At 44.2% G+C, this 12,716-nt stretch overlaps 1 protein-coding gene across 2 annotated transcripts in view; it reads right to left on the bottom strand.

Moving 5' to 3' along the window:
- usp32 (ubiquitin specific peptidase 32) overlaps window positions 1–12,505 on the bottom strand; it is a 221,474-nt gene extending 208,969 nt beyond the window's left edge. For both annotated transcript variants that reach the window (XM_080210653.1, XM_080210654.1), the window contains exon 1: window positions 12,255–12,505. In XM_080210653.1, the coding sequence (XP_080066779.1) occupies window positions 12,255–12,312 (58 nt within the window). In that variant the 5' untranslated portion in view covers window positions 12,313–12,505. The remainder of the gene's footprint in view (window positions 1–12,254) is intronic.
- Between the last annotated feature and the right edge of the window lie 211 nt (window positions 12,506–12,716).

Genomic DNA, 12,716 nt, shown 5'->3' with positions numbered 1-12,716 from the left:
TGTAAGGAGAAGTTGAATACATTGGGACTTCTTTTTCCCCCCTGTAGCTTAGGAAGGCTTAGGGGTGGTCTTAGAGGTCTATAAAATAATGAAGAGCATTGATAAGGTAGATAGTCAACATATTTTTACAAAGGTAAAGGAGTCTAAAACTAGAGGGCATAGGTTTAAGGTGAAAGCTGAGAGATACAAAAGAAGGTCCAGAAGGCCAATTTTTTCAGAGAGTGACGAGTGTCTGGATGAGATGCCAGAGGCAGTAATAGTGGTGGGTACAATTTTGTCTTAAAGTGTTGAGAGAATTACATGGGTAAGATGGGTATAGAGGAATACGGGACAAATGCGGGCAATTGGGTTTAGCTTAGTGCTAAAAACTGGTTGGCATGACAAGTTGGGCTGAAGAGCGTGTTTCCATGCTGTAAACCTCTGACTCTATGGTGGGCAGATTTACTCCTTTGCATTCTCAGAATCATGTTAAAGTCTGACAAGTTGCATTTGCAATTTTTGCACATCTCATTCTCAATATGGACAGCTTGGAGCAACGTGCTGCCAAGATAGAAGAACTCATCCACTGCTGACAGATTCTAGTCGTGGACTGCAACTTTGGCTAGAGATTGGGGCTATCTTGGAGCAGGCTGGCATAGTAATTCATTTTTCATACTGATTGCAAGGCTAAAGTTATCGACACATCATGAAGGAATGCTGCACTGCTTGTCTAGCTCTGAAATGGCAGCAGGAATAGGCAAACAGGAAAGTGCGCTGCCCTTGGAGACCTAGTCTTTGCCCAGGGTCTTCTCAGGATCGAGTGGCTTCCCACGCATGTGATATCTGACTTTGATGCCAGGAACAATATCATGGGAGGTATCGGAGAACAGGGTTGAAAAGAAAGAGCAGACAGCCCTACTTAACTCCTTTCGTCACTGGAAACACCACCTCCACGATCATCCTCAACATTGACGCTCCACAAGGCTGTGTTCTCAGTCCCCTACTATATTCCTTATACACCTATAACTGTGGGGGCAAATTCTCCTCTTCACTGATTTTCAAGTTTGCTGACGACACCAAGTTTTAAGGTGCCCAGATCACCAACCTGTCCAGGTCCCTCCGTGCCAACACTATAGTTAAGAAAGCCAATAACATCTCTCTTTTCTCAGACAACTAAGGAAATTTGACATGTCAGCTACGATTCTCACCAACTTTTACAGATGCACCATAGAAAGATTTCTTTTTGTTGTATCACAGCTTGGTATGGCTCCTGCTCTGCCCAAGAGCACAAGGAACTAGAAAAGATTGTGAATGTAGCCCAATCCATCACACAAACCAGCCTCCCATCCACTGAATGTCGACACTTCCCGCTGCCTCAGCAAAGCAGCCAGCACAAAAGGACGCCATGCGCCCTGCATACTCTCTTTCACCTTTTTCCGTCAGGAAACGGATAGAAAAGTCTGAGGTCACATCACAACCAACTCAAGAACAGCTCCTTCCCTGTTGCTGTCAGGCTTTTGAATGGACTTACCTTGCATTAAGTTGATCTTTCTCTACACCCTATGACTGTAACACTATATTCTGCACTCTTTTCCTTCTCCATGAATGGTATGTTTTATCTGTATAGTGTGCAAGAAACAACACTTTTCACTGTATGTTAATACATGTAACAGCAATAAATCAAATAGAACTACAGAAAAATTATGACAGAACAAGGCCATTCAGCCCATTGTATCTGCACCAGCTAAAAATACCAGCCTATTCTAATGCCAGTTTCCAGCACCTGTTCTATAGCCTTGCAGGTTAAAGCAATGGTTGAGAACAAATCATCCAGACTACATGTGAGCATGTTGTTGTGGAATTGTCAAACCATTGTGCTGAATTTCTCCATTCCCCTCCAAAGGCCCTCATGGCTGACAGTGTCAAAGTCTTTGGTCAGGTCAATAAACATGGTGTCAAAGAGCTGTTTAAGTGCAAATGCCATGAGTGGTTCCTTGACCTTTCCTGAGATTACAAATTCTCCAGCAGCATTTCCTGGTCAAGATTTTGCACTTAGATGTTCAGAAGGATCTGGCAAAATATCAGCAATGGAGGAGTGAAATTCCCTTGATTGTCACAAGATTGGCAGAAGTTCCTTCTGCTGGTACAGGTGTTCAATGGAGGCATCTTTATATTCTTGTGGGAAGGTTCTTTGCTCCACACAGACTGGAAAAGTTCAGGGAGCTTCTTTACCAGTGACCTCCAGTTTTGTAGATCCCAGCTTGGTTAGCATCAGCTTCTGTGAGCGGTATTCACCTGTTGGCAAGTGCGTGACTGATGAATTGGTTCAAGAGCATCATGGAAACTATTTCAGACTTTGTGGTTTATACTTGACTGAAGTTCTTTGCTTTCTGATTCAGCAAAAAGGGTCCTGCATGTCCAAGTTTGCACTGGATCGAGCAATGATGCTTTGGTAGGCATCATGTTTGAATAGTTCTGAATTGTCACAGGGATAAACATTGTAGAGGTGATTTTTTTCCTCCAACAGTTTCTGGATAACCTCATTTTAATGCTTATGAGGGATAGAGCCAAGGGGCCTCCGGAGTAGTGGGGTACATATAGCCCCAAGGTCACCTCGTCCATCTTCACCGCACAAGTACAAGTGACACTTCAGTTTCTCCGAGAGAGATTCCTTCACAACTGCCTGAAATCTTGAGACACTGAAGCTGTTCTGGACCTTCATACCCTTGGGACATCTAGGGGATAGACGTTAGTGTTTAGTTTTGAATGCAGTGGTCGGTCCAGCCATCTGCCCTGCACATGGCTTCATGATGCACACATCCTACCTGTCCCTCAGCCTGATGACGCCAATGCTTTGTAATGTGGGTGCATCAGAGAGGTCTTGTTGCGATTAGGGAAACTAATGATTATTGGCAATAAAAGACCGAGGAGGTCCAGACTTCACATCAGCAGAAGGCTGGGAACTCCAACTCCCAGCATGCCTTGGGCATTCCATGCATGTGGGGCAGTGACCACGCAGTCCAGTTTTTTTTATTCTTCTGGCAGAGGATTGGCCCAGCGTGCATGCAAACAAAGAAAATGACACAAAAGCCCCAATCATACGATTAAGAGTGGAGCATCATAATTGATAACAGTGTCAGGCAGGAACAGAGAGAGGTCCTACGAAGAAAGAGGAACAGAGAAAGATACTTCAAACAGACAAATGGCTGTGGTTGGCATCTGAAGATCAAATGAGGCAGAAGATGAGTGACTTCATGTTGTGGGCTGCTGGGGCAAAGATACCCACTTGAAGCAGAAGTGTTCAGTTCTTTGGCCACGTCAAGTGGAAACTGTGCCTGAAAGTCCATGCTGGAATGCAAAAATTGGAAATTCAGGGGAACAGAGTCGCAGGAAGAGAGGTTGAGACTCTGCCAAATGGCCCTTAAGTGGTCTGAGTCAGAGCAACATTTGCAGAGAATTCCAAGGTTGGGGATGTGAGGAACAAGTGGGCAACCAAGAAGTTGGAGTAGACTCTCCAACAGCAGAAAAAGAAAGTTGGAGGAATTTACTAGTACTTCTGGCAACATATTTATGGAAATGTAAATTCATTTACAAAGTAGCATTTTTGCAAAGGGAACAACTTTAAAACCTCCTAAAGAAGCTGGGGATGTAATGGCTAAATTGTGGAAGTTGAACAAGTATTTATCAGCTAAAAATGCATCCATGGTATAGTATTTTTAAATTAGATCACCCCACACTAAAGGCTGGTTGCCTTTAGCTAAAAGCAGATTGAGCAACATTTTATTGGAACTATGAAGGGAAATTAGCAGGCATTTGTACACAATTGATTTCCTGTGAGGGGCTATGTGTAACATTTCAGAAATTTGCGACAAAGGAATTCAAAATTGAAAGTCAAGATTCTAGAGCTCAAGTATATAGGGTTGGACATTAGGCAGTTGGGATACCCTGACTCAACAATCTTTTCTGGAAAATGTTAATAGGATTCTGATAAATCAGGCCAGATTCTCGCAACGAAGATTCTAACATTAAGAAGCAGGTCAATTAAGAAGTTTGTTCAATTAAACTGGATGTGTGCTATGATGTATTAGAATTGAGCACCATGCTAACGTATGCTATTGATGGGGACATGAATAGTAAATAAGACATTAAAGAAATTAATGTGAGAAGAATGTATGCTCAGATTCAGATCTCAGCGACATCCCATACGTTAACCTTAAGAACATAAGAACATAAGAAATAGGAGCAGGAGTAGGCCATCTGGCCCTTCGAGCCTGCCCCGCCATTCAATAAGATCATGGCTGATCTGTTGTGGCTCAGTTCCACTTTCCCGCCCTCTCCCCATAACCCTTAATCCCCTCTCTTATCAAAAACCCATCAACCCGCTTCTTAAAAATATTTAGCGAGGCAGCCTCCACCACTTCAACGGGCAGAGAATTCCAGAGATTCGCCACCCTTTGAGTGAAGAAGTTCCTCCTCAACTCCGTTCTGAACCGCCCCCCCTTTATCTTGAGGCTGTGCCCCCTAGTCCTACTGTCTTTTTTGAGCGGGAAGAGTCTTTCCACCTCTATCCTATCCATCCCATTCATCATCTTATACGTCTCAATGAGATCTCCCCTCATTCTTCTAAACTCTAACGAGTACAAGCCTAGTTTATTCAGCCTCTCCTCATAGCTCAACCCCCTCAACTCCGGTATCAGCCTAGTAAACCTCCTCTGCACTCCCTCCAGGGCCAAAATATCCTTGCGCAGGTGCGGCGCCCAAAACTGCACACAGTACTCCAGCTGCGGCCTCACCAATGCCCTATACAGCTGCAGCAAGACCTCCCTACTTTTATATTCAATCCCCCTCGCTATGAAGGCCAGCATCCCATTCGCCTTCCTGACCACCTGCTGCACTTGCAGGCTGGGTTTTTGCGACTCATGCACAAGGACCCCGAGGTCCCTCTGCACCGTCGCCTGCTGCAGTTTTTCGCCACGTAAGTAATAGTCCTTCCTACCATTCTTCCTACCAAAGTGGACCACCTCACACTTGCCAACATTAAATTCCATTTGCCATTTCCTGGCCCATTCGCCCAGCCTATCTAGATCCTTCTGCAGACTCTCCACACCCTCCGCACAATTTGCCTTTCCCCCAATCTTGGTGTCATCAGCAAATTTCGACACCCTACACTCGGTTCCCTCCTCCATATCATCTATATAAATGGTAAATAGCTGAGGCCCCAGCACCGACCCCTGGGGCACCCCACTAGTCACCAACCGCCAATCCGAATAGCACCCATTGACCCCCACTCTCTGCCTCCTATTTGACAACCAATCCTCTATCCACGCTAACACCCTACCCCCAACTCCATGTCCTCTGACCTTCTGCAGTAACCTCTTGTGAGGTACCTTATCAAACGCCTTCTGAAAATCCAGAAAGACCACATCCACCGGCTCTCCTCTATCCACCGCCCTAGACACATCCTCATAGAACTCCAGTAAATTTGTCAGACACGACTTCCCTTTAATGAAACCGTGTTGCGTCTGCCCTATCAAGCAATTCCCTTCAAGATGCCTCGCAATTTCCTCCTTAATGACGGATTCTAACATTTTACCTACCACAGACGTTAAACTAACCGGCCTGTAATTCCCCGCCTTTTGCCTGGCACCCTTCTTAAACAACGGCGTAACATTAGCCGTTTTCCAATCCTCCGGCACTTCCCCGGAATCCAGCGACTTCCCAACGATAATTCAAGTACAGTGGGATTCATTGTATTTTTAGTGTCCATTAGTATGGGAATCAAAGAAAATAGAGTAATTAAAAGCAGAGACGACACCTCCTCCACACTTATCCTCAAAGCTGGTGCCCCACAGGACTGTGTCCTCAATCTCTTACTATACTCCTTAGACACTGATCATTGTGGCCAAATTCCCCATCAACTCAATTTCCAATTTTGCAGATGACACCACCATAGTGGGTTGGACCTCAAAACAATGCTATAATAATAACGTCTCCTTCAATGTCAGTAAAACAAGGGAGATAGTCATTGATTCAGGAAGCATAATGGAAGACATGCCCGTCTACATCGATGGGAACGAAGTGGAAATGGACAAGACCTTCAAGTTTCTAGCTGTCCAACTCACTAACTACCTGTCCCAGTCCCTTGATGCTGCTGTTATAGTTAAGAAAGCCCACCAACGCCTCTACTTTTTCAGGCTATATAGATAGCTGTTCATTCTGTGATAATGTCTATGTGAAAAAGTGCCACAGAAAAGCAGCTGAGGATTGGTCAACAAGTTACCAGTTGTTGCTTGTCCAAAGAAAGTATTGGATATTCTCGAAAAGGGACATCTTGGTTTGTATTAGATGAGAACACAGCAACTTTCATGTTGTAACCTTTAGAAAAATTGTTTTCAATATGGAGGGAAATTTGGCATGTCCACTATGACTCTCACCAACTTTTACAGATGCACCATCTGATTGTATCACAGCTTGGTATGGCTCCTGCTCTGTCCAAGACTGCAGGAAACTACAAAGGACCATGAACGAAGCTCAGTCCATCATGCAAACCAGCCTCCCATCCACTGACTCTGTCTGTACTTCTTGCTGCCTTGGAAAAGCAGCTAGCATAATCAATGATCCCATACACTCTGGATATACTCTCTTCCACCTTCTTCCATTGGAGAAAATGATTCAGAAGTCATGTACCAACTGACTCAAGAACAGCTTCCTCCCTGCCAGACTTTTGAATGGACCTACCTTCTATTAATTTGATCTTTCTCTACTTCCTGTGACTGTAACACTACATTCTATAGCCTCTCCTTTCCTTCTCTATATTCAGTGTGCTTTGTCTGTATAGTGCACAAGAAACAATACTTTTCACTGTATACTAATACATGTGACAATAACAAATCAAATCAAAATTACTTGTGCTAGAAGAGACAGATATAGCTATGTATTTATTATAAAGGGATTCCTATACAAGAGCAATTGGAGAAAATGTGCCTATAGAATGCTATATAGATAACTGCTCAATCTGTGAGCATGTCTGTTTGAAAAAGTGTCACAGAAAAAAAGCTGAGGATTGGTCAACAAGTTACCAGTTGTTTGTCCAAAGAAATTATTGGATATTCTCGAAAAGAGACATCTTGGTTTGTAGTAGATGAGAACACAGCAACTTTCATGTTGTAACCTTTAAAAAAATGTTTTCAATATGGAGGGGAATATGGAGAATGTTAAAGATCGGTTACATAGTAAACATCACTTTGTATTTTTACTGAATGGATTTCATTTGAATTACAATTTATTTTAATTTAAAGAGCGAAATCTGTTCAATGCCTAGTAGTTTAATTTAAAACATTTTTTAGGTTAAATGTTTTGGGTATTGATTAGTTATCCTCAAATGTGCATATATAGAAGAGTCAGTCAGCATTGGGTGTGAGGTTGCTAAAACGCAAAAGTAAACTTTTTACCAAAGCATCCTATTCTCAGCGTCTTTTACGCTACCAGGCTTAGGAGTTCCTCTCAAATGGGAGACCAGGATGTCGTCTTGGGCTTGGGGTGCTGCCCCGCCTTCAAGACTGTTGAACCCTAGATTGGTCTCATCTCACCAGAGTCAGTCTTTGTACATCAGTACAGACAAGTCCCTAAGTCAAAAAGATTAGGAGACCAGACAGCTCCCATCATCTGCTTATCCTCACCAAAAGCAGTTTACTGGGGTGTGGCTGCTGTCAAATGATGACTACTTGAAGCCAAAGGTGAGCGCTGAATGAGTACCAGGTGAAAGTGAGTATCAATAAAAGATAAGCCATTCCTAAGAGGACAGTAAGCCCACCTATAAATTTTTACCCCTTCCTTACACCCTACTCAGCCATATAGAAAGCAAGACGTTCTGAAAATTAATCAATGACCAGGCAGATGTAGGGATGCTACAAATAAGCTCAGCACTTGTACAAGCTAGGGAAATCAGGGTGAGGATAGAGGGTAGGTTTCTGGTTGATATCAGGATCAGCCCTGTTGCGAAAATACATACATCAGACCTTAAGTCAGTGTCACAATAAATCTCAACAGTGATGTTGACATTCAGTTCTCAAATTCAGGCATTAAGTGCCAGTATTCAAGATTTTTTGCTTTTATTAATTTTTCAGGATGCAAGTATCGTTGGTTGGGTCAGCATTTATTACTCGTCCCTAATTGTCCTCCATTTCAGAAGACATTTGAGAGTCAGCCACATTGTGGTGGGGTCTGGAGTCACATGTAGGCCAGATTAGGTAGGATTTCCTTCCCCAAAGGACACCAGTAAACCAGATGGATTTTTTTTTAAAAAGAACAATTGACAATGGTTTCATGGTCATAATGAGACTTTAAATTCCAGGTTTTTATTGAATTCAAATTTCACCATCTGCCTTGGCAGGATTTGAACCCAGATCCCAAGATCTTGTTCTGGGTCTCTGGATTATTGGGCCAGTGGCAATGCCACTGCCTCTCCAGATTTTGAGGGGGGGGGGGGGGGGGGGGGGGGGAGGTCAGGGAGAAGAGAGAGAAACGATGCATCATCAAGTGCGAGGTGGTCCACTTTGGTAGGAATAATGGTAGGAAGGATTATTACTTACGTGGCAAAAAACTGCAGCAGGTGACGGTGCAGAGGGACCTCGGGGTCCTTGTGCGTGAGTCGCAAAAACCCAGCTTGCAGGTGCAGCAGGTGGTCAGGAAGGCTAATGGGATGCTGGCCTTCATAGCGAGGGGGATTGAATGTAAAAGTAGGGAGGTCTTGCTGTGGCTGTATAGGGCACTGGTGAGGCCGCAGCTGGAGTACTGTGTGCAGTTTTGGGCGCCGTACTTACGCAAGGATATTTTGGCCTTGGAGGGAGTGCAGAGGAGGTTTACTAGGCTGATGCCGGAGTTGAGGGGGTTGAGCTATGAGGAGAGGCTAAATAAACTAGGCTTGTACTCGTTCGAGTTCAGAAGAATGAGGAGAGATCTCATTGAGACGTATAAGATGATGAATGGGATGGATAGGATAGAGGTGGAGAGGCTCTTCCTGCTCAGAAAGGACAGTAGGACTAGGGGGCACAGCCTCAAGATAAAGGGGGGCGGTTTAGAACGGAGTTGAGGAGGAACTTCAACTCCGTTGAAGTGGTGGAGGCTACCTCGCTAAATATTTTTAAGACGCGGGTTGATGGGTTTTTGATAAGTGAGGGGATTAAGGGTTATGGGGAGAGGGCGGGAATGTGGAACTGAGCCACGACAGATCAGCCATGATCTTATTGAATGGCGGGGCAGGCTCGAAGGGCTAAATGGCCTACTCCTGCTCCTATTTCTTATGTTCTTATGTCTACCTTAACATTCTACAGTCATGACTTTTTTCCTATAACTTTATTGCATTTCAGGGCAGTACTGAGGGAATGCTGCACTGCCAGAAACATAAGAACATAAGAGAAGTAGGCCATCTAGCCCTTCAAGCCTGCCCCGCCATTCAATGAGATCATGGCTGATCTGTCGTGGCTCAGTTCCACCTTCCCGCCCTCTCCCCATAACCCTTAATACCCTCTCTTATCAAAAACCCATCAACCCGCATCTTGAAAATATTTAGCGAGGCAGCCCCCACCACTTCAACGGGCAGAGAATTCCAGAGATTCACCACCCCTTGAGTGAAGAAGTTCCTCAACTCCGTTCTAAACCGCCCCCCCTTTATCTTGAGGCTGTGCCCCCTAGTCCTACTGTCTTTGAGCGGGAAGAGTCTCTCCACCTCTATCCTATCCATCCCATTCATCATCTTTTACGTCTCAATGAGATCTCCCCTCATTCTTCTAAACTCTAACGAGTACAAGCCTAGTTTATTCAGCCTCTCCTCATAGCTCAACCCCCTCAACTCCGGTATCAGCCTAGTAAACCTCCTCTGAACTCCCTCCAAGGCCAAAATATCTTTGTGCAGGTGCGGCGCCCAAAACTGCACACAGTACTCCAGCTGCGGCCTCACCAATGCCCTATACAGCTGCAGCAAGACCTCCCTACTTTTATATTCAATCCCCCTCACTAAACGCCTTGTTCAGATGAGATGATACATCAAAGATCCATCTATCCTTCCAGGTAATGTATTTGTCTCATTGCTAATTGATAGCACCTTGATGTGCCTGTATTGGGCCTCATTACAACAGCAACTATACAATTTTTTTGTACAAATGAACGGGTGTGCTGCGATTGTGAAAAGGGTTATCTAAGTGCAAGTTCTTTTGTTATTTCTTCACTCTTATGTTAACATGGCCTCATCAAATCTGTAAAAGTTGTGACTTCAAATACCACTTCAGGACTTAAGGGTACAAAATAGGTCAACAGTCCTGTACAGTTCTAAACAGAGTTACAGCATTAATGATACAACATATGTTAAGCAAAGTCATCATACTTCAAAACAACTTCAACCGATGCAAGACATTTGAAAAAATATTAGCTTATAATCTGAAATGATGGTAGACCAAATTATGTGCTTGAATTTGACATTTGCTGCAGCAGTTTGATACATTTTTACCTAAACAAAGATGCTGGACAAAGTCCCCTCTACAGGAAAAGCAGAAAATGCCTCAATACGAATGATAAAAATTGATCACAATTGATCATTTAAAAATAGATGCATTTGGCAGGAGCGTCATGCCACTTCATGCCTGAACACCGACAAGACTCGTCCTTTTGTACCTGCTTACATATTTCTGCAAAACAAAATTGGAGAATAATGTCTCCACTTCCCTCCAAGGCAACAAAACATTTCAAAAACATTGGAGAAATTGCATTGTTATGGTTTCATTGTTGGTCAAAGCTAATTTTAAAAAGTGTGAACACCTGGCTAGCAAAACATACGGAACAATGAAAGGAGGAAAACACCCCAAATTAGGCAAGTGGTAACTGGGCATAATAAAGCTGCAACACATTTGAACATTGGTTTGCTTTGAAACTTATTCAAAATATTATCTAAATCTCAAGTATGTTGCGGCTTTCATACACAAAGGTAATTTTGTATCATTTGAAAACAATCGAGAACGCGAGGCGTTCATGGCTTCCAATTGTTGATTTATAACCAGAGCCAGAATTGTACTATGCAGTTCTACAGTACTTGGGCAAGATTTTTTTTAACTAACTCCCGAGTTGGACCAACCACGCATCCTAAGGAAAGTATATTTTATTCCAAAGCATGCGAAGTTCTTTCGCCACAAGTCGTGTTTGAGGGGGACCGAAAATGACCAGTTGCTAATGACGAATGACCGTTTGCTCTTTAAATTTTTAACCAAGAGCATTCGTTCAGTCTAACTAAAGGTAACGGTCTTTCTTGTTGAAAAAGAAACTCTTGATAGCCCCGTCTTTGATTAGAGTAACATTCTTTCCCCCTCAATGAACGGGTAGGGCAATAAATACAGTTTCCGATGTATTGAGTTCCGGGAACAGCTAAACACATTAGAACAGAATCCACCGAGAAGTGACAGTTTGCTGCAGAACTCACTGGTGTCCACAAGTCTGCGTCACTCTGGGCTGTGGTGACCGCTATATGTACTCAAATTTCGTCGTAAACACGATATTAACAGGTTACATCCTGCTTACTTGAGGGACTTAAGACTTGACAGGCAAGAGCAAATTGATCGATTAGGAGTGTTTTCTTTTAAGGTTAAAGAAGTTTTTTAAAAAATGCTTGGTAATATGTCTGTTGCTATTATGTTTCGAAATTCGCAAATTAAGTTCCCCACTCGTACAGATGCAACACTGTACTGGAAATTACTCCCTTGGCAGCCCAAGTGGTGAGAAATCGCTGGCGTTATGAAAACACCCGAATACCCAGAGAGTCAACAAATTCAGGCGATAGAGACCTCGACTAGAGTAATTCAAAAATAGATTTCTACCCCTTTCAGTAACCTGCGACCTCAAACAAACCAGGGATCGAAACTCCTGATCAACACAGACCCGCCCTTCAATACCAGGTTTACACGCATGCTTGAAAAATAGGTACTTTAAAAAAATACACGGAAGACAAACGTATGCGAGAGCGCATGTTCCTCAAATCCGCCTTTGTAATAGATTTGGGCAATTTTTAAACCTGGATTTCAAAAAATAACAGCAAATCAATGTCGTGTATAAAAAGTCCACCCCCGCCCCGAAGGGACGGAGTTTCCCAGTCTTTATGGACGCGCGTACAAGCATCGGTGGTGGAATGCCACCTCGAACTGACAGACACTGGTCAGGAGCAAAAAGACCCGGTAATTAACCACCGGCTTCAATAAGAAAAATAAACAAATCAAGATCGCTTCAGACCTCACCTCGTTTCACCGCTTCATCATAAGACAGAAAGCCTATCCTTGACTCCTTGGCACCCATATTCCCCTCATTTCAGTGCTATTGTTGAAGGTGCTGGTCTTGAACCTTTTTCCCCCCTGCCGCTTCTCACTTTATTTTCTTCCTTCAATCTCTACTTTTCTCCCTCAGTCGAAGCCCGGCCTCAGGATTGTCCACAACCTCCATACTGAGTCACATGACCGGCGCGCGGCCTCACGTGGTGCCGACAACAACGGCAGCGCCGCCGAAAGAGGAGGCGCATGCGCACGCGCATCCCGGACTTTTCTGCCGCTCCGGCAATTCCTCCTCCCCCCCCCCACCTCCGGCTGGTCCCTCCCCCTGCTCCAGCACATCCTCCCCCGCCTCCAGCAGACCCCTCCCTCCCTCGGCCGGCCCCTCCCTCCCTCCCCCCCCCCCTCCGAGAGGCCCCTCCTTCCCTCCCCCCC

The sequence above is a fragment of the Carcharhinus amblyrhynchos genome, chromosome 23 (genome assembly GCF_965287045.1).
Source record: "Carcharhinus amblyrhynchos chromosome 23, sCarAmb.v2.hapA, whole genome shotgun sequence".
Lineage (NCBI taxonomy): Eukaryota > Metazoa > Chordata > Chondrichthyes > Carcharhiniformes > Carcharhinidae > Carcharhinus > Carcharhinus amblyrhynchos.
This window is presented reverse-complemented; position numbering and strand designations above follow the sequence as displayed.